This window comes from Electrophorus electricus, chromosome 2 (assembly GCF_013358815.1).
Source record: "Electrophorus electricus isolate fEleEle1 chromosome 2, fEleEle1.pri, whole genome shotgun sequence".
Taxonomy (NCBI): domain Eukaryota; kingdom Metazoa; phylum Chordata; class Actinopteri; order Gymnotiformes; family Gymnotidae; genus Electrophorus; species Electrophorus electricus.
Window position 1 is genome coordinate 11,012,416 of NC_049536.1, and position 21,506 is coordinate 11,033,921.

General features: G+C 37.6%; 2 protein-coding genes across 7 annotated transcripts; both read left to right on the forward strand.

Moving 5' to 3' along the window:
• Window positions 1-1,045: 1,045 nt before the first annotated feature.
• Window positions 1,046-10,845, forward strand: hdac10 (histone deacetylase 10). Of its 3 annotated transcripts, XM_027029803.2 has the most exons (20): window positions 1,046-1,450; window positions 1,532-1,666; window positions 2,060-2,156; window positions 2,280-2,377; window positions 2,637-2,741; window positions 2,841-2,909; window positions 3,059-3,185; window positions 4,035-4,100; window positions 4,207-4,266; window positions 4,558-4,647; window positions 4,732-4,838; window positions 5,075-5,142; window positions 5,627-5,858; window positions 6,877-6,967; window positions 7,781-7,866; window positions 7,983-8,036; window positions 8,363-8,444; window positions 9,648-9,839; window positions 10,052-10,214; window positions 10,401-10,843. In XM_027029803.2, exons 1-20 carry the CDS (start codon window positions 1,389-1,391, stop codon window positions 10,427-10,429), a joined length of 2,013 nt encoding a protein of 670 aa, XP_026885604.2. In that variant the 5' UTR covers window positions 1,046-1,388; the 3' UTR covers window positions 10,430-10,843. The 3 variants fall into 3 exon arrangements, with proteins under 3 accessions (XP_026885604.2, XP_026885605.2, XP_026885603.2); XM_027029804.2 differs by having other exon boundaries at window positions 5,765-5,858; window positions 10,052-10,845; XM_027029802.2 differs by having other exon boundaries at window positions 10,052-10,843.
• A 393-nt stretch (window positions 10,846-11,238) lies between these two features.
• Window positions 11,239-21,451, forward strand: parvb (parvin, beta). Of its 4 annotated transcripts, none has more exons than XM_027029794.2 (13): window positions 11,239-11,535; window positions 15,889-15,978; window positions 17,444-17,514; window positions 17,747-17,849; window positions 18,061-18,201; window positions 18,294-18,409; window positions 18,520-18,578; window positions 18,665-18,684; window positions 18,878-18,939; window positions 19,039-19,107; window positions 19,294-19,395; window positions 19,508-19,580; window positions 21,099-21,451. In XM_027029794.2, exons 1-13 carry the CDS (start codon window positions 11,424-11,426, stop codon window positions 21,173-21,175), a joined length of 1,095 nt encoding a protein of 364 aa, XP_026885595.2. In that variant the 5' UTR covers window positions 11,239-11,423; the 3' UTR covers window positions 21,176-21,451. The 4 variants fall into 4 exon arrangements, with proteins under 4 accessions (XP_026885595.2, XP_026885597.2, XP_035378201.1 ...); XM_027029796.2 differs by lacking the exon at window positions 11,239-11,535 and adding an exon at window positions 12,804-12,892; XM_035522308.1 differs by lacking the exon at window positions 11,239-11,535 and adding an exon at window positions 14,569-14,750.
• The last annotated feature ends 55 nt before the right edge of the window (window positions 21,452-21,506 follow it).

A 21,506-nucleotide genomic window follows, 5' to 3' on the forward strand; every position in this document is an offset into this window, starting at 1 on the left:
GCGACATATGATGAGCAGAGCGGCGACGAGCCGGACACTTACCTGCCGCACCCCTCGTGAGCTGGCAATTCTCGCTGGATTCTTGCAAATATATAAAATTTGTTTGAAACTTATAAAATAGAATGTCACGTGTAAGCATATATAAAAGCGTAATACGCATGTAAACCTTTGCAGTATTAGTTTGTGGGTACATGCTGTCAGCGAATATTATAAAAGTGGCTTTTAAGAGTAATTTTCAAGTGTAAAAAGAGATCAATCCAGAAATATAAAAAAATACACAGTAGAAGAATAAGATTCTGTGGCCCTTTTAAAAACTCACATCAACAAATTTACAGATTTATGAGATAATAGCTGCCTTATAAAATAATCGTTACATTTCTTATGTACTATATGAACCCCATTAACAGAAATCACATTTTAATAAAATGATAATTATCATCAAGTAACTGATGATAACAAAACATTATTAAACCACAAATGTGAGAACAGTGATCTTCCCTATAGGTAATGTGCTCGTTCCAAAGTAAAGACTAATGGGGTGAAAATTATTTTTGTAAATTAATAACCAATTTAACAAAGCTTGTCTGTGAAAGTCTGAATTTTATGGGCATCTTATTAATAATGTAAGGCCACATAAGCAAAAAATTCCAATTTACTAACTTTTCTGACGAGAAAATTCGGTTACACATACTCGCATGATTTTTGAGGAGTCTTCTAATCCAGTTAATTTTAATACTTTGTTTGAATGTGGTAAAATCTACAACGTTAAATCCGGCATCTGCTGTTCTATCTGTTAGTTTTTGTCCAATTTTTGTCGGCGACATATTCCGATATAATCTCAATTTCAAAGCCGTATCTTGATGACGACATAACTTAGTCCGTATTAGTTAGATAAACATGTACCCACAAACTGTAATTAATCCTGGATGCAAGATATTAAAAATATTTATTGTGTTGATAGTGTGCCCACATGCGTAATTTGATTGTATATTATTGTTTGAATCCCGCGAGAGCTGGCAGCTCACATCGGGTGCGGCAGGTAAAACAGTCCGGCTTGACGGCTCTCTGCTTAGCGCCTCCCGCGAGTGTTGGTTGATTCGTCCATCCTCGCAGCTTTTTCTTCTTTCCTCAGATTGAGGAAAGACGCAAGGAAAGGAGATAAGGAAAATAAAAGAAGATGAACGTTATGAAAGTTGAGGTCCACCCAAACTTTGTTCTCAAAGAAGAAACAAGATGTCTGCGACCTAAAGGAAACTTTAACTAGCTAATGCGCGATTTCCACATTTGATGTCAAATCAATTTTGGAATTTCCCTGATTATTTAATAGCCTAAATAATTAAACTTTATACGAATAAGATTTTTTTCCACTTTAGCACAGAAGACCAAAGATGTCTGGTTCGGCTTTAATCTATGATAAAGAAATGACCCGGTACAAACTTCTCTGGACTGAGTAAGTTCACTTCGAATTAAGGTGATTTTTTTATGTTTGTAACAGTTTGCTGCAAAGTGAGTCTTTGTTTGATCTGCCTAGCCCGGTTTGTGAGATCGAGACACCTGAGCGGCTGATGGTTAGTTACGAAGCCTTAAAAAGCAAAGGGTTGGAGCAACGCTGTGAGTCCTTTCCCATCCGTGAAGCAACCGAGGAAGAAATTCTTCTAGCTCATAGGTGGGTTTGTACAGAGATAGCAGAAAATTGGTTTTATAAAATATGTTAAACTTTTATATCCGTTTTTTTTTTATTACACACACACACACACACACACACACACACACACACACAAAAATATATATATATATATATATATATATATATATATATATATATATATATATAAAATCGATATTTCACTTCCTCTTAACACATTCAACTGTTATATATTGTGTATTGTAGTTTTAAACAAAATGAGGAGAATATTACTCTCAGTTGAAAACCTTACAGCCCAACTGTATACCAAAATGTCAAACAGCTCACCTGAGTAAATAATATTTTAGTAATGTTGGCAGTTGCTAAGAATCTAGGTCTTTAATATATTGTTTGTGTTTTGTATGATCTGTGCAGCAAAGAGTACCTTGAAGCAGTCAAACAGACCCCTCACTTGAGCTTGGAGGAGCTGAGGACCTTCACCCAGCAGTATAGCGATGTCTATTTCCATCCTGTAAGTGCCACTGTAGGTGGCCATTAAAGCAGGCCAATGACTTTAACCAATTAGATTTCTTTTTGGTATGTAAAATATTACCTAAACACCCCTTGTCTAGCCCTGCATTCCTGTCTTTTGTAGAATATTTACCATTGCGCTAAGATGGCTGTTGGGGCCACAATCCAGCTAGTCGATAATGTGATGACAGGGAAAGTGAGGAATGGAATGGCTCTTGTAAGGTGAACATCAAGCATCTAATTCTGCTTTAAATCAAATATGCATTGACTTATTTGTAAGTGTGACTAGAGCCTGTTGCTTTTAATTCATTCATAGCAGTTGCCCATAGAACCATCACCTTGTACACTGAATACTGATGCTTAATTAAAGTGTTATTTTAAAATGTGTATGTTTACTTTTTCATTTTTGTTATAAATTGTGCATTATATTTGTTTGGCCTGTTGCTCTCTCTTTCTTGCTTTTTCTCTGTGCTGTCTTCAGGCCCCCTGGCCATCACAGCCAGCGGAACGCAGCAAATGGTTTCTGTGTGTTCAACAATGTGGCCATTGCTGCTGTCCATGCCAAGAATCACTACAACCTCAGCAGGTAAAGAGTGGAGTGTGTCATAAGAGATGAGATGGAGTGCACATTGTCCAGTGGAATGGAGCTAATTTTCACAATTTAAGGTGCTTTTTGTGTGTTCAGGATATTGATTGTGGATTGGGATATTCACCATGGACAAGGGGTGCAGTACTGCTTTGAAGAGGATCCAAGGTGAGCATGTTTCCTCCAATCAGGCATCTAAACCTAAGTAAGCATTGTGCAAATATGTTTTTTTTTTTTTTCCATTCATCCAACCGAACAGCTTTTTTACTTTTTGCCTTTCCTATATTTCCCACTCACTCCATCTGTCTGGCTCTTAGTGTGCTCTATTTCTCATGGCATCGTTATGAGCACCGGAGTTTCTGGCCCTACCTTGCTGAGTCTGACTTTGATGGAGTGGGTAAGGGAAAAGGAGCTGGCTTCAACATCAACCTGCCATGGAACAAGGTATTTCTCTCTAACTTTGAACGCATCCCAAAAATTAACCATTGTTTTCTTTAGCATGGTTAATTTCTCAATCACTGACTGGTTGCAGTCATATAAAAGGCATGCTTTTTGAATACAGCTTAGCCTAACATTGGACTTGGAGTAAAAGGGAATGTTGTTCATGGTGTAGAAATTTAGTCCAATGAAAGGTTTATTCTGTGACTAGAAAAACAGCCCTTTGGGTTTAGTTTTGGGGTTTTCATAACTGAAACCAAAATACAATTAACAAGCCTTAAAACAAGATGGAACTGAAAAGGGCTGCATTACAGAGCATCATCAGGGAAGATGCACAGTATCTGGGTTGCAAACTTCAAAATTGTTTCCCAAATACTAAACATGACAGTTTTATTTAAGATTTCATTAATTTGTCCAGAAACAATTAAGCAACCAATTATTTATTAACCTGTGGTCCTCTGGGCAAACTATGTATAAAAATTTTCACCCACTGAATTAGAGTTGACGTAGTCATTGGTCCATGTCTTCTTGTTCTGTGCTCACATGCTTGACAATATAAATAACAGGAAGAAGGGAGGACTCCTTTCTCCATTATGCAGACTGAGATGTTACACGTTTGGTCCCAAAACAGTGTGCATGGCCCATTTTTCTCTCTCCTTGCTGACAGTCTTTTGCCAGAACAACACAAATTGTCACTGTACACTGTATTTCATTTAGAAACGAGTTAATCAGATAGTCTTTTTTATTTGAACACTGAGCTTGTGTTTTGTTGATTGCAGGCCTTCATTTTTGTAAACAGAAAAATTAGCAAGCTCAACAAGGTTTTTCAATACCTATTTTTCAATACCTATGCAGGTGGGAATGACCAACAGCGACTACCTCTATGCCTTTTTCCAAGTCCTTTTACCTGTGGCCTATGAGGTAAATATGACAGGAGGGGTCTAGTTACTGATTTATTGCCAGACATTGTAGTAGGCCTGTAAGGATGTGCCAGTGTGACTGCTGACATTCCCTCCTATTGTCCTAGTTTGATCCTGAGCTGGTGCTGATCTGTGCAGGTTTTGATTCTGCCATAGGAGACCCAGAGGTGGGAGACTGATATTTCTAAATCCAGATTTTCAGGCATATTTTTATAATTTGCTAACAGATTTATGGTTTTCTGGTAAAAGTTTTTTTTTCTTGAGTATCCCCATTGATTGTATTTCAGTTAGTCTTGTTCACGGAACTCCTCTTCTGTTTTTATAGTTTAAGAAAGCTCAGATGTGTTTCTTCTGGTAATTTTTAATGAGCATATTTCTAAGGAACATGTAAAAAAAAACGCACAAAAAATGTGAATATCCATATTAGAATGACATTGGTTAAGGTGCCTTTTCTACAGGGTCACATGTGTGCTTCTCCAGAGATTTTTGGACACCTTACACATCTGCTGATGTCTCTAGCCAAGGGCAGACTGTGTGTCGTCCTAGAGGTGTGATGGTTCACATGTTTGTAAGTCCTTATACATGCATGTGTTCAGCATTTATTTAAAAATAATTAATCATCTTTCTCTTAGGGTGGGTACAACATGTCTTCTCTTGCTCAGTCAGTTTGCCAAACAGTGCAGACTCTGCTTGGAGATCCCACACCTGTATTGGCCAGTGTTGGATCCCCTTGTCACAGGTGGGGTTAAAAGCAAATTAGACTGCCCAGTTGTCTGTGTAATTACTTCTGTGTAGATAGCAGTAAATGGCTGTGTGAGGGAAAGCCTTGTCTAAAATATTAGAGTGATTATAGGAAACCCAGTAAAATGGATGTTTTGTTCAAACCCATTCAGTTTAGTAACTGTTAGCATGTGTTCCTAAAAATATGCATTTTCCACATTTGGCTTTTGCCTAAGATATAGTAACCCTCTTTAGTGCTCTGGAGTCTGTTCAGAATGTTCGAGCTGTTCACCAGAACTACTGGAACTGTTTCAAACACATAGGTGAGCAAGAATTGTTGCTTTATTTTATCCTCTTTCTTTTCTTTCCTTAAAACCTTATTGATTTACTAAGGAAAAAGAATTAGTAAAGAATTGTAGTCCTTTTGAGGTCTAATGCATTTTTTTTCTTTAAGTGACAGTTGCATCTTAATCCAGCATTTGATTAGTCAAACAAACTCCAAAAAAACTGGGATTGTACTTGGTGTGAATTGTTGGGTTGGGTTAATATATAAATGGCTTCGGTCACGTTTTTGTCCTCAAGAAAATGACTTTCTTTCAGATGCTGGTCATGATCAGCATTTGCTCATTTAGTTTAGCCTGAATTATTGATGTTCCTCCTCAGATAGGACTGTAGTTAGTCTTAACACTGTAGGATCTCACTCACGACCAAAAGGTAAACAGAAAGTACTCTGAAAGTGGTTTCCACAGATCAACAGTTCAAGCTAACGTTTACTAATGGCTTCAATCTGTCAAACGGCATCCTCAGTGTCGGAGCCCATAACCAAGTGTTGCAGAATGGAGGACAGAGATGGAGATGAGAACAATGAGACAAAGGACCAAACTGAGGATATAGTGTGGCCTGAACCTTTACTGAGACCTGCACCTCCTGTGCGCATGGCTGCAGTGGTTTCTACAGAACTGAAGGACTGTTTGCCAGAGGGTTGTCAGCAGCTGGGTGAAATATCACAAATGTATATTGAGGAGGCAAAGAAAATAAGGTTAGTTGTGTGTGTGGTTTTTTTGTTTGTTTGTTTTTTTTTGTTGTTGTTTGTTTTTTAATTATTTTTTTTATTTGAAGTAGGTTTATACACTTTGCTGTTAACAATTACTTTGTAGCTACATAGAGCATTTGTCCATTTGCACAGGAAATTATATTAAAATAATTGGGTTTGCTCTCCCTAAACTTGACTAGAAAACATATATTGTGGTGTGTAGGTATGCATAGGAAGCTTCTAAATGCATATTAACTAGTATTGCTTTTCATGATTTCACACTGGGTACTGGTAAGAATGACTCGCACTGTTAGTATCCCTCCTAAACATGACAATTCAAACACCGTTTGAAACCGTTGCCAATCCTAAAATGATGCAAAAAAAGAAAAAGTAGGCTATTATGTAAAGCTACTATAGATTAAACTCTTACCTGCCTCACCTTCTGAATCTGCTGGTAATTACTTATTTGCTTTCTCAGTAATATATTAATATCATGGTGACTATCCTTGGTTCTGTAACTAAGCAAAATTAAATTGTTAGTGTGGCCTGGCTTTATTAAATAATAAAAAATCAGAAGGTGGTTCTGCATGTTGGTCAATTAATATGTGTGTATGTGCCACACACAGAAGGTTAAGCTAGCACTAAGTGTGTAGGTATTTGAAGGGAGAGGTGTGGCTAAGTCTGGCAGAAGTTAACAAGAACTGCAGAATCGAGTATTGAAGATTTAAGACTAAGTTGATGCTTCTGAACCGGATTTTATCTAGTAATCTTGTGTCATTGTGAACACTATTGCATTCTGTAGTCTAAGTAGCTCTTAGAGTTAAATTTGATCTCATGCTTCAAGATACTAAAAATGACATGCACTGACATGCACCTTTTGATTTGACATGTAATCTACTTTTCAAGTATTTATATTATTATAATCTAGCAATGAAATTCCTTCTTGTCCCATTTAAGTTGTTCTAGGTTAACATTTAATATGTTATAAAAAGCTGCATGTTTATAAAGTCTTCTGTGTCTTCAGGAATAATCATGCACAAGGGATGACAGATGAGAAGTCATTACAGTGTCTCCAGAATGTTGTTTCAGTTTTGGAGAAGATCAAGAACAAAGAGGTATGGCTGTTGTGATAATTGTTCATTCTGAAATGTTGAACTGTTTCACTTATGTAGATTCTGTTTACATGGTCTCCAATCCGGGCATGCCAATGAGTAACTGGAATTTTATCATTAAACCACATACATTTTGCAGTGCGAATATCTTGAATCTTCGTGGTGTCCTGAAGTGAATTTTTTTTCAGTCCATTATACTGCTTTACATAAGGTTATCAGGACAACAAAAAAGTACCTTGAGTATCCTGACATGGGGCATAGGGCATTTTTCTCTTACAATTATTATTGTGGTGACTGTTGTTGGCCAGAGGAGGATGCCCCCCCTCCCCCACCCCCTTTGAGTTTTGGTTCCTCTCAAGGTTTCTTCCTCATTTTGTAGGGAGATCAACCGTGACTGTCTTGTTCGTCCAATTGACCAATCCTGCTTTTGACTGAGATTAAGTCTGCCCACCCAGTTAATATGCAGCCACATTAATTAATTAATTAATTAATTGTGAAAATGCAGAGATAAATGTAGAAATACAGAAATGGCCAAACTTTATGAATGCATTAATTGTATTATGTCAGTTTCATGACATATATTTAAGTATTTATTTGTTTATTTATTTGTGCGTTTATTTATCTACACTTATTTCATTTTTCATCCAGACATAGTATAATGATTAGAGCTGAACCATGCAATAAAGAGTTTTGCTCATCTACTGAAAACATGCCTCCTGTAATGGCAATATTTGAGATATTATGTAACTAAATTACAATAGTTTGCGTGTACATATAGTATTTGTAAATAATGCCAGTGCTAACTGCCTGCTGCAGGTGCGTAATGGCTTGGTGTTGGTTCCTGATGTGTTTGTGTTTGTGAGCTGTGCTGTGCAGCATACCTTAAGCTCCTACTGTGATCGGTATGAACTTTATTCCATATCTTTTACTGGATTCTCTATTAATTAGCATGTTTGTTTACTTAAGATGTCATACTTTTATGGTGCTGCATGCATTTGTCTAATGTGATTTATTTCAGGGTTCTGGTGGTGTATGTGGGGGATGACACTGTTCCTCTAGATACTCAAGATGGGTGTGTATTTAGACCATTTCATGTGTCTCTGCTGAGAACACAGTCTAAAGGTGATGTGAAGTATTTGAATTAGGCAAACGTGATAAACCACTACACTAGAGAAACTGATTTACAGTCATCAGGCCAGTCACACAGAGGCGCACACTGATGCAATCAACCAGCCACACAGAGGCACACACGCACGCAGACAGCCAGCCACACAGAGGCATGCACACACGCAGACAGCCACACAGAGGCATGCATGCACGCAGACAGCCAGCCACACAGAGGCACACACCCGTACATACCTTCGTTTCATTCATTTTTGTTTTGACATATCCCTACAGAAGAGTGCTTTTGGTGCAGATCTGCAGTAAGGAGCCTGAAGGGGAAAAGTCTCACTACCATGTGCCTTTGTGTCTGAGCAAGGTTTGTTTATTCTCCTCTAAGCAGATTGAGTTTGTATGGAAGTTGTATTACTGAGGTTCATTGCAATTGGTTATAACATAACAAGGGTAGTGTAACTGGTGATGATATAAGTAATCTCATATCTTTAGATATAGTCAGAGTACAGTATATGCTCTCAGCCCTCCCTGTTAACTCACTGAGTGAACCAAGGAATAAAGAACACAATCTCAATTAAACAAAAATAGTAAATAGGGTCCTGAGAGAGTTTGATACTCATTTTAAAGCCTCTGCAAAAATTTCCCTATACTTATGGTCATACATATATGGTAATCTGTTTGATTACAAAATGGTGGAATCGTGATATGCTACATTTGAAGTACAGCAATATTAGGGAGTAGATGAGAAACTACTATACATTGTGTTCAGCCTTTTATTATAAAACTAACATTTGAGCCTTTGGTATAAAACACTAGTGTTGCCTGATCCATTCAGAGGAGCTTCTGTGCTGCATATGTAGCACCGATGAAAAGCAGTGCTTTGTAATGTAACAGACATATTCACATTTGCTTGTTTATGATAATCAGCTTTTTGTGCAACACTTTTCACTACTCTGTAGAATGTATTATTCAGATCACGACTAAGAGGCTTTCATTCTGTCACCATGACGTGACATCCAAACCTCCTTTCTGCTAGGGTGTCTCACACTGCTGCTGGGGCCTAATGTGTCTCGAAGGAAGCATGCACTGCACATCACTCCTTTCAAACTGACAGTCTCGTTTCAAACTATACAGTACAATATAATGTACAGTCACTCCCCTATTCTTTATAACGGGATCGTTCTCTTTGCACATCAGGTTATTCATGATGTGATTTCTTAATCACATTTTTCTGAAATTTGAGAGAATTGTTTTGATGTGCTGTGTAGTGCACATGGCTGTTAGTAGGTCAGGTTAGTGTTGTTGGTTGGCTGTTTTTTTTTTTTTATACAAATTTTTTTGGTAGGCTTATTTCAGCCCCCACATAAAAAGGCTGTTTTCCCAGATGGCTTTTCCTGCTTAAAAAATCAATAAGTAAAATGAACTCAATTCAGTTTTGTCTGTCACAGCCTCATCATACTTGCATTGCCTTCAGTTATCTACCACACTGTACATTATATAGTGACTTGATTAGTTTGATATGTATAACAGATGTGTAAGATCGCTGTCTTTTTTACACTTCCCTCAGGGTCTGCATGACAGGGCAAGTGTCATGCAGGCTGTGCTGTGTCTGCTTCTGCCCATGGCATATGAGTTTGACCCAGGCCTAGTGGTCCAGGTGCTGGGAAAGTGCAACAGCAAGCAGGAGGTGCCCATCTGGGCGCAGCTCACCAGCCTGCTGCAGGGGCTGGCACAGGGCAAGACACTTGCCCTCCTCCAGGTCAGTACTGATATGGCAAGAGCAGGCCTGTGTTTCTAGCATGTTTCTTCTTGCCTTATAGTCTTGTCTAATAGGAACAATGGGGACCATATAATGATAATGTGCTTTGCATAATCCATCTTTATTCGCAATTCACTGTCTAACACATTATAGAGAAGATGCATAACGGCTTTTTTTTTGGGTAGTGTGATATTTACATTTTCTTTGTAAAGCGAGGCTGTGATCCGGAGATGGTGAATGCTACAGGGGCATCTCTGTCTGGCTCCCCTGGCCCTTCTCTTGGGCCCCTGGGCACCCCTTTGGCTGAGAATATGGAGGCTTTAGAGGCACAGAGACAGAGACTGAAGAGCCAATGGGGTCTCCTGCTAAAAACAGGTGTTTCCTCCATTTTCAATGATTTTGCTAAACCTTGAGAGCAGTAACAGTTAATCATGGGTTAGCCATGAGTCATGTTTGAGAAATTGAGTGTATACCCAAAAGGGTGTGTGTGTGTGGGTGTGGGTGTGGGTGTGTGTGCGTGCGCATGCATGCATGCATGCATGCATGTGCTTTTAATTTCAGAAAGCAGAACACAGTGTCAGGACAAATGAACTCTCTGCCACACGCTTGTGTGAATTCCAGAATACTCTACTTTTATATGTTCTTCTTTTCTAAAGTGACTACATGATTACTTTTTTTAGATGTTTTTAGTATTTGTATTTTGGTGCATGTGTAAACTGGCTTTAAAGATGATTCAAGTTGTGTGTATTTTTATTATAACTCATGATGACCCTGATGATGAACCTCACCCATTATTGCCACATGAAAATTGTGAAATACTGACTTAGTGTAATCCTGATTTGGGCTTAATAAGGAACATGGACATAGTGAACGTTTTCATTGCATTTTATGGTGTAATTTACTATGTTTAATAAAATGTTTTACTCTTTTCACTGAAATAGCTGTTCGTTAATTTTTTTTTGTACTGGGACAAAAGATTTTTCCATTATAGCAGTAATGTCTTTACTAAAGTAAAGTATGATGTAATATTTAGGACAGGTATTTTTTTCTCTCTCATTTAATTCTTTATTTTTGGAAATGAAAGCACTCAAATGCAGCCACTGATCACAACACTCATAACACAATCACAGTACATTTGACTGCCACTGATTTTAAATGAGTAATGCATGTAGCCTGCTCTTTCTAATTTAAAAAGGTGTCTGGGTTGTAACTGCATGCATTTGAAACTATTAAACAGGTATCAAGAAAATGAGAAGCTCACTGCGGTCTATCACTTCATAGCTTGTCTTGGGCATAGCCGTGTAAAGGATGTTACAATGCTTAAAGTGCGAGCTGATGTCCTCTTGACCTACTCCCAGCCATGGACAGGCGCTGTGGGAGGAGACATTTACCGAACCGCTTCTATTAAACGAGTGACACGGTTCCATTTGTTCTAATTTAGGCACACTCCAGCTGTCCATTGTTCCGCTGCCGTTTTAAGGTTTTAAAAATTTTTCTGTCCTTTTCCTGAAAGCCGACTACCGGGTACGCGTGCTAGTGAACAGATTTCAGATTTAAGGCTCCGCTGCGGATACAAAATTAGAGATGTACGCAAGTTCAACGAAATCAACAGGACCGCCGGGCAGGATGAAAAAGGACGAATCGCTTCTCGGAAAGCTTGGTGGTACACTAGTTCGCAAGAAGAAGGCAAAAGAAGGTAAAATCGTATGAACAGTTGATGTTTCAGGGCATTACACTGTAACGTCGGTATTGTCATTAGAAACAATTGATTTCATATTAAATCAAAGCAGCGTGATTGTTTCTCTTCTCTGTCAAGGGGGGGATGACATGACATTGCAAAGAAACAATTGGCTGTCAATTTATCCTCTTTAAACATAAAGTCTATATACACAGACCATTTGCTAACATTGTTAATTTATGATATTTCTTAGACCTTTGATGACCACAGTTCTCATAAATCTGAGACTCATGTTAAAACGCAAGTCACAAACGAAATCAATGTCATCTCCACGAGACACAAGATTTCTGAGAAAATCTGGCATATTTTTTGATGGTATGACTATAAATAGATGCCACCTATGCTGGGAATGCAAGGTTAAGACGAGACATAAACTGGTTTACATTGACTTGTTAAATATCAACAAGTTTAACTGTTTTGAAAAACAATCTTAGTACGCTGCTGAGGTTCTATAATTATTTAAGTACTTAGTTTAATAGCTGTTATGCAAACAGCTGCAAAGTGTGCATGCGCGCGCGTCATTCATGGGCCCTGTAAGAAACCGTAAAGTGGGCTGCTTTATTTGCTTTAGCACTTGGTAGTTAAAAACTATCAGGGCCTCTCTTTACACAAACATGGACTGGTTTATTTTAGAATTCTTTGGATGGATTAAGCCTTGTCTTGGACTAAATTGTAATGTCAGTGGTGATTCACTACTGTAAGACTTTTAGTCATATTTCCAAACTACTATGCTGGACTGGCTTCTTACTTTACATTACATGAGCTTGGGTTTTACTTGATTGGTATTTTTCAACTCAAGTATAGTTGAAAGGAAATGAAACTTAGCTATATTAGGCTAAGTGGGTACTTACACTTTGCCACTTAAATTCACTTAGTTATATTAGGATACTCTGTCCATCTCTGGTGAAGACTGGAGAGCCCAGTTCAAGAGGTCATAAGGAAGAGTTGCAGTGGTCATTGTGGTTAAAGGCAGGTAGAAGTAATCCTTATTATTCAGGTCTGTTGTCTTTCTCCAGTATGAATATTATGTTCAAAAAATGGACCATGCTTTAATATGATCGAAAGTCTTTAAATCAGTAGAATAGATAAGCTCATGGAGTATTAAAAACTATTGTGCAAGTGGATGCCATGTTCCTCTCAGATAAGCAAGAAGGAAGTCTGTGACTATGATCTGTCAGAATGTTTGCTCAAATGTCACTTACTGACTAGCTTAAATGCAAGTCATGATCTTGCATATTTTCAGTTACACTCTCCAAACAAGTTGTAATGTAAAACTAAAAAAACTCTATATTGCCACTTGATAAGTCCAAGGAAAGTAAGTAATTTATATTTTGTAACTTTGGCTTCCTTAAACTATTAGAATTAAGGATATGCTTTTTATTGTGGAACCTATTCTGTGCAAAATATGCTCGTATGTCTTAATTATCTTACCTTATATTTTGTTAATATCCTGTTTTTATTAATGATAGTGTAGGCTTTTCAAAATGTTTATGCCTATGGTGCATATAAATTCATGTGGATGTGTCTTTACTCAGGTTTTTAGTACAGATTTTAAAATGCTATTTAAAACAGTTTGTTAAAATCATAATTAGTCACAAATAAGTGAGAGAATAAAAGGAGTCAGCAGGATTTAAACTTAAATAGCAGCAGAGAATGATAATTACAGGGGTGTGGATCTTTGGCCAATATTTCACAGCACCACTATGGTTGTTGTTTATAAAGCACATTTAAAAGATAAGTTTTAAAAATGTCTGAAATAAGTAACATGGTCTCTGCATTTTTGATTGTGAAGTAAGTATAGGATGACATTAGTTTGTCTGTAGCCTGTTGCCCATTTGTAAGTTGCTTCCAAACTACTTCAGGGCACTCCAGAAATAACCAGCTAAATTTAAAGTGACACCAATCTGCATCCAGGCTCAAATGCTATTTAGTTTGTCTTAAAATTAGTTTTTCAAAAAATAGCTTTCCATACAAATATTTCAAATGTAGTTCTGTCTTGAAGGGGCATGTCTGTTTTGCGGAGAGTTAAATTTGGCTTTTTAGCTGTTTAATCCTGTGTTCATGTAAAACCCTTAAAGCTTTAAGTAACTTAATCATAGCCCTAATCCTAACCAATGTGCTTACAATAACAAGATGTGAGCAAAACTGTATGCACACTAAATTGTACTTGTAATTACCACATACTTTAATCCAGGACTAAGTCTATATGCATATCCTGGCCTTTGATCAAATAAGCTGCCCGTGTATGTAAACTTGTTCATTAGGATATGAAAAACTGATCCTGGGTCAGCACTTTGAGATAACTTTCTCCTTGCATGAATTGCTGAAATTGTATTGATCTATAGTGTCTGTAAGTGCTGCTCTGTGTATGCCCGCAAAAGTGTAGTTCTGCAGTTCTGCTGCAGTCATCTTTCTGCTGCACTTTGCTAATGGACCTGAGTATGAAAGTGGCTTCAGAAGATTATGCCTGCAGTGCTTTGAGCAGATTTATAGCACCCTAGTAAAGGCCTGAAGATTAATTGAAGTGTTAAATTAATTAGTGCAGTATGTCACAAAACACACAGCTAAACAAAGAATCCATTTCGAGAAGAAATATTCCAATATTCTAATATTTTAGTGGTGACTCCTTAAAGGAAAGAATGAATCACATTTGTGAGTTCTATTAACAGCCTTGGTGGAAAATGCCACTGCCATTGCCATCTATATAAGAAAATCCCTATTTGTTTTCCTTATCATGTAATCTGTGCTCATGCATATCATCCCATAAATGAGTGGCATTATTGAGAATGTACACACTCTACCTCTGTGGAGCTGTCTCATCGCTGAGTGTGCTGCTGTGTCCTGGAGGCTCCGGGCATGCGTTGTTCTGCTATTTCTCCCCAGCAGCTACTCTCCCCTCCTCTTTGCCTCCCCCTTGTGAAACAGGAGTAGAGAAGGGTGGGGTGTTCTGACATGGACAGAAATAACACCTACTGACGCCAGCTGCACTGCCATTATGCCGTCGACAGTAACCTGCTGCATCCACACACACGTACACACGCGCGCACACACACACAATCGCACACACTCTCATGCCATTTCTTTCTGCACTTTCCTGAGGGAACCTGCTGGATCCTGGACTGGGTTTTGTAATATGGCTGGGCTACTATGTGGGACTAAGAAAAGGAAGCAAGGTAGTGTTGTGGCAAAAGGAAGAACTGGTTTATATTCCAGTTTATATGCTGGTGTAATGTTATTTACTGAATGTCATTAAGGAGGAACATTCCTGCATTATTAGTGAAAATGTATCTCTTTGGATATGTTTGGTATAGATGAGTGGACATCAGCATGATGAGTAAACTAATGGTTTGGCACAGGATATTTGACATCTTATTCTGTGTATAATTACAAACAATTATCTTTATTTAGTTTTACTACAAGATTTGACATTAACTGTCCCCTGTTCAAAAAAGTCATGTTTGTTTGAATGTTCCTTTATTTCTAACAAGCCTTAAATTCCCATGATTGTCTGTTATATTTAAAATCTGTTTATACACAGTGCTCAAAGATCCAGGGGTATTTAGGCAGTATTACAATCGTTTTGAGAGGAAATAGTGTAATTACGATGAATCACAAGGCTATAATTAAGGAAATGCTGATTTAGCACAAGATACATCTTATGTAGACTGTGTACTATAAGACTCTGGGTCGATGGGAATTGTTTAAGGGAAACAAAGGAAGACTATATTTGTGGAACTGACTTGAGATTCTCAAAATTTAAATGAAAGAAAAAGCTGATTTTGCTTCTTGGCTACACTGGCCTATCTTATGCACTTGATCTTATAGCAGCATATTTTGGAAAATGAAGTGGAAATGAACTTTTTTTTTTTTTTGTCTATATTATGTTGGAAACTGTGCTCAGTTGTATTCTGTGACTTGAAGTTGCATGAATGGCATAATGTATGTAATGCCTGGCCTCTGATGTCACAGTGTCAGAGAGGCAGTGGGTGTGTGTTTGAGTGGTAATGAGTGTGCCTACATTCTCTGATGTCTAACTGATACTTGAATCTCTGTCTCCGCCTATTCTGACAGAGGATATCGTGGCAGTAGTGAAAATCTGTGCTCAATGTATTAAACCAAAGAGAAAATGAGAAATTACGTTCATGTCATTGTGATTGGTTGTCAGTGAACCACAGAGAGAAGGGGAAAGAAAGGTGGGGTATGGAATAGCAGAGAATATTGTAACTGGCTTTCTGAATCATGCATACATTTTGGCTGGATTCAATTGTGGCAGACTTCTATTACTCACATTTGTTTTCTCTGTCTCTTTAGTGAGTGACCTCCAGGAAGAAGGTAAAAATGCCATCAACGCTCCACTACTGCCTTCTTCAGCTGACCTGCTCCCAGAGGAACTGTTGCTGGGTAACAGACTCCTTCCCTATGAATACCACACTCCATTTAATGTCTCAATGCCCATTACTGAGAGACCTCCAGTCAAATAATTCTTGGTGTAGTCAAGGTTTAGCTTGGCTTGGACTGAATAAGATATTCTTCTGGAGCTCTGCACTGATATACTGTTTCAGTACATGTTTTTTCATTATAATTTTTAAATACATTTTTAAAACATATATGATACTCATGAGATTCCACTGAGCTTGTTTTGATGAAAAATTCACCATTAGTTAGGGCAGGGCAGTAGCCCTCTGTGGTTAATTTATTCATAATCAGAAGGTTACCAGTTTAAGACCGATCACTGCCAAGGTACCACTGCTGGGCCCCTGAGCAAGGCCCTTAACTCTCAGTACTCAAAGTTGTACTCAGCCATGATTGTAAGTTGCTTTTAATAAAAGCATCAGCTAAATGCCATAAATGTAGCAACTTCCCACGATACTTTTGTTACCTGTGGCCTGAGTCTTTAAAACTTCATAGAAAGTAATACAAAAATGGGTGTGATGTCTTAGATACTGATGATGGTTTTGGGATAAAGTTTTGACATACAACATTTCTAAAGCTTTTTCACCATGTTATTGGTAACCAATATGTTTAATAATTAAGACACTTGTAGCTACACTGGTAGTTTGGATAGCAAAAAAACAACAACCAAACAAAATTAAAACCCTTTGGAAATGTCCTTCTTTTCTTTCTTAAGTTCTCTGTGAGTGGATTTTTTTAATTTAGTGGAAGCCCCCTTTACACTTAGAGGTAGCTCAGAGGTCATGGGGCTGTTTTTAAAATGGGAAATGTTCTTGATTGGAACTGTATCTGCTAAGCATAACAAAATACAGTTGAATTAAAGTGGAGGAAAAAAACAAGCATGGAATAAAACCAACAGGAACAAACCCATTCATTACTGCCGTGGCTACACCCAGATTTGGAATAAAGTCATAGTACATCGGAAAGATTCGTTTGTGTATATTCAGCGAAATTAGCTCAAGGATTGATGCAATGTTAAACTTATTTTGGGTAAGAAGTGGGAGGAGTGAGAGAATATATTCTGTACATATGTGTATGGATGTGTTTGTGTTTGGTGTAACCACTCAAGGGCCACAGGGCAAGGAGTAGAACGCACAGACTCCCCTGACATAGACAGACATTTATTGACACACAATTTGAACGTCTAACATGGACACAACTATGACTACAACTAGAATTAATGACCAACATTGTGCTACTCAAACACAAGGGTTTGAATACAAAACTAAACGAAACACAGAATAAGGTGCAGGTGTGAAGCAAAAAGGTGGCGTGGTCACCAACAAGACAAGTCACAAGAAACAGTCAATGTTAAACTCCCACTGCATGCAGTGGACCGTACCACATGATCAGTGGGAAAAGGATCGTTCCGTGATATTTGGGTATGCTTTCTTAATTCTCACTCCTCTTGTAGATGAGAGTGCTGAGAAGACTATGTTAGATCCCACCTCTAGAGAGAATCCTAAATTTAAAGAGCTACAGAAGGTAAGATAATTCCATTTTTCTTTTGGGAAAAATCAAATGTCAAACAACTTACCCTGAGAAAAGTACTTCTGTGAGGCTTCCAAATGTCTGCCGTACATGTCTGTGTTGAAGGTTAAAATACTTCAACAAAATGAATCTCTGACACCTGTCGAATGTTTGATTGCTTTCTGAGCAGAGTGCTGAGACCATAAGAGGCACAGGTTCTTATAATAATTATGAAGTTTGTAACCAGGTCCTAATTGACTGGATTAATAATGAACTGGAAGAGGAGAGGATCATTGTAAAAGATCTAGAGGAGGATCTCTATGATGGGCAGGTGCTGCAGAAACTGTTTGGTAAGAGTCATTGCAAGTAAAGATTTGAGAGGTATTTCATTCTCCAAGTCTCAATAGTCTGAATCACAGATTAATAATCTTAAATTTGGAGCTTCTTATTGGTATTTTACCCATATAGTTAGATGAGCTTCCAGTTCAACATTACAGTAGTTTAGGAACTAGAATATGTTTCCAGTTCAGTGTTCCTGTAAGTCTGTGTTTTCTTTGACAGAGAAGCTGTCGGGCCGTAAGCTGAATGTAGCTGAGGTGACCCAGTCTGAGATTGGTCAGAAACAGAAGCTTCAGACTGTACTGGAGGCAGTGAATGACCTGCTCCGCCCTCAGGGCTGGACAATAGAGTGGGGAGTGGATTGTGAGTATATATGACTGTGCACTTACATGCCTAAGACATTTGCGTTTATCATGGTGAGGTTAATTGTCCAGTCCTGGTTCTTATCCCTTCAGTGATCCATTGTAAGAACCTGGTGGCCATTGTATACCTGCTGGTGGCTCTGGCCATGCACTTCTTGGCCCCCATCCGGCTACCTGAGCATGTCTCTGTGCAGGTAGTGGTGGTCAAGGTGTGTAAGCCTCTCAAAAGTACAGGTGCTGTATTCAGTTCATGCATTGCACATGTGTAAGATGTAAAAAAAATTAAAAAGGTCCCTGGTGTTCTCTATATTTTGCACAGAAACGGGAGGGCATCTTACAAACCTCCCATGTAACCAAAGAACTTACAACCACGACAGAGTAAGTGATATTTGACTAGTGCTTATGCGTCATCTAATGTTCAGAACACTTGTGATAGTCATGATACCCTTCCTGTTCTTCTACAGGATGATGATGGGAAGATTTGGTGAGTATATAATGTGGTGGTAAGCTTACTAGTCTAAGTTACCTCTTCTTGCCTGCTCTGAATATGCACCACATCTTTCAATTTTAAGTAGTTAAGTAGTTAGTCAATATAGCTAAAATATGATCATCATAATATTAAAATAGGAATATACAGTACAGTATATTTATAAGATATACACATTGTACATTTGCAGAGAGAGATGCCTTTGACACTTTACTGGACCATGCCCCTGACAAGCTTAACGTGGTCAAAACGGTAAAATTATATTTCACCAAATAGTTTTTGCAGTACATCTCTGTTAAGTGATTTCCTGTAGGGTAAGGATTGACAAGAATCATTTATTGTGGTTTTTAGTCACTGATCACTTTTGTAAATAAGCATCTGAACAAGCTGAACCTGGAAGTAACTGAGCTGGAGTCACAGGTGAGCCAGGCTGCAAAAGTGTTACACTTCTTGGAAAAATAATCACTGAATGTTAATAGTAATGCAAATTTCTGATAACTTAGTACAGTGTCCTAGCATGGTAACCTAAGTGTCTTGGCCTGTGTTAATGTAGCTCAGACATTTGTACATGTATTTGTGTGCAATTCGTGGTGTGCATGTTTGTAGTTTGCAGATGGTGTGTATCTGGTACTGCTCATGGGTTTGTTGGAGGACTATTTCGTGCCTCTCTATAACTTTTACCTCACACCAGAGAGCTTTGAACAGAAGGTAAATGAAAGTATAAAAAGGGGTGACATTACATTACTCTTACTTCTGCTAGTTTTTCATGTTAAAAGCCATTTGAATTGTGAAGAATGAAATTTATTTGTGTGTCAATTAGGTGCATAATGTAGCATTTGCCTTTGAGCTGATGCAGGATGGAGGCCTGAAGAAACCCAAAGCTCGACCAGAAGGTACAGAACACTAGATCATTCAGGGCAGACAAGAATAATTGCCACAGGATAGATCATTCAGATTGATGTTTGTATATACAAACATTTATGATGTTTGTAACATTTATAGAACTTGTGAACAGTATACTGACAATGGGGAAAAAATGCTTACAGTAGAGCACATAAAATACAGATTACTCTCTAAAATGCCTGGATTGTAGTATCTAGTTTGTTCACTAGATGGCGACATTTGCTTTGTCATCATGTAACCTATATTCAATGGTGTTGCATTTTTCAGAACTTGTAGGATATTTTAAATCTGGCTAATACTATAATCATACTTTTTATACATCATAGGCCAAACAGTCTGTTGTCAGGCTTACGAGTTGTCAGCTGTTTGTGAGGATTCTTAAAGTAGACTTTAAAATCTGAGTTAGTCAACTCAAATGGTTTAAGGAAATCAGTTGCTATCTGTGTGTCGGTTATTACCTAAATCGAGTATGAACAGCACACAAAATTGTTGGGTAAACTTAAGGAAACCAAATGAATTGCATTAACTCCAGTCATTGTTCTAAATTTAGAATTATTGGGTAGTAGGCTTATTTGGGGTAAATCAAATGTAAGTAAATGTAACAAATGGAAATTTTTAGGCTAAGAATTTCATTTGGCTCACTTATTACCACAAAGTGACCTCTATGGTCCTTCTAACATCCTTCTCACATAACTTATATTATACTCTACACTCCATCCATCCATCCATCCAAATTAATAAATAAACACACATGACAGGTGAACACAGGTTCAGACAGACTATGGTTCGTTGGATGACTCTGCTCCAATATGCAAATAACTGATGTAGTAAGGCAGCTGCATGGCTACACTGTGAAAGAAACTGGCCATAAAAGAGCTTGTTTCTTAGTGCAGAGCTTAATACATTCAGTGATATTAGTTTTTACATTATATACTTAGTTTTATTCTGTTATATAAAATACATCTATTTAACTGTGCTGCATGCTGTAAAAGACTTATGAATGGGTGTCTAGCATTGGAAAAGTACTTTGAGAACATCGTTAAGCATTATATTTAGCATCACATGTAGCAATTAGCACTGCTGATGAATATTGGGTAAATATTGGATAAATATTTGTAATAATTGTAGTTTCTCCCAAAATTATTGCACAAACTATGCCTACTTAAAATATTGTGGGCTACTTGGTCCACTGATGTAAAAAACAGTCTGAGCTGAATAACACTAAATCTAAACGGTCTTGAACAATCTTGAACAAAACCATTACTGGCCTATGAATTGAAGATTTTTTTTATTTTGCAATAGCCCATAAAGTACAAGGTAGATCAAATAAATGAATACATATTAATAAATTCCTTTTTCTCAAATATTCTTTCATTAAGATTTCCTGTTAGGTTTTACAGTCTTCTGGGTTAATTTTTAGTTTCTAAAAATAATAGTTAAATGACTGTTTATTACAAACATTCTAACATGTCATTGTTGAATACTAAAACTGGTTGTGTTCATTGTAGATGTTGTGAATTTGAATCTGAAGTCTACCTTGAGGGTCCTGTATAATCTCTTCACCAACTACAAAAGTGCAGAATGATGTGGGAAAGGCCTTGCACCTTACTAATAACACATGCACACTGCTTGTAATGAAGAATTCAGCCTGTTGTGTGGTCTGTTTCTTTAAAGTTTTGAGATTCTCTGCAGAAACCATTAACAGAGGCTCCAACACTTTACTGTGCACAGTTTATGCAAACACCGCCCACTGCTGTTTACAATACTGTATTGGATTAATAATGTTTTATAACCTTTATATGCTGTGTAATATTTAAAGTATGATGTCTGTTATTAAAATAATTCCTAAGAAACACTTTTATATTAATTGTTTTTGAATGTAATTTAATTACTTGTTCAACATTTATTTCCCCCAC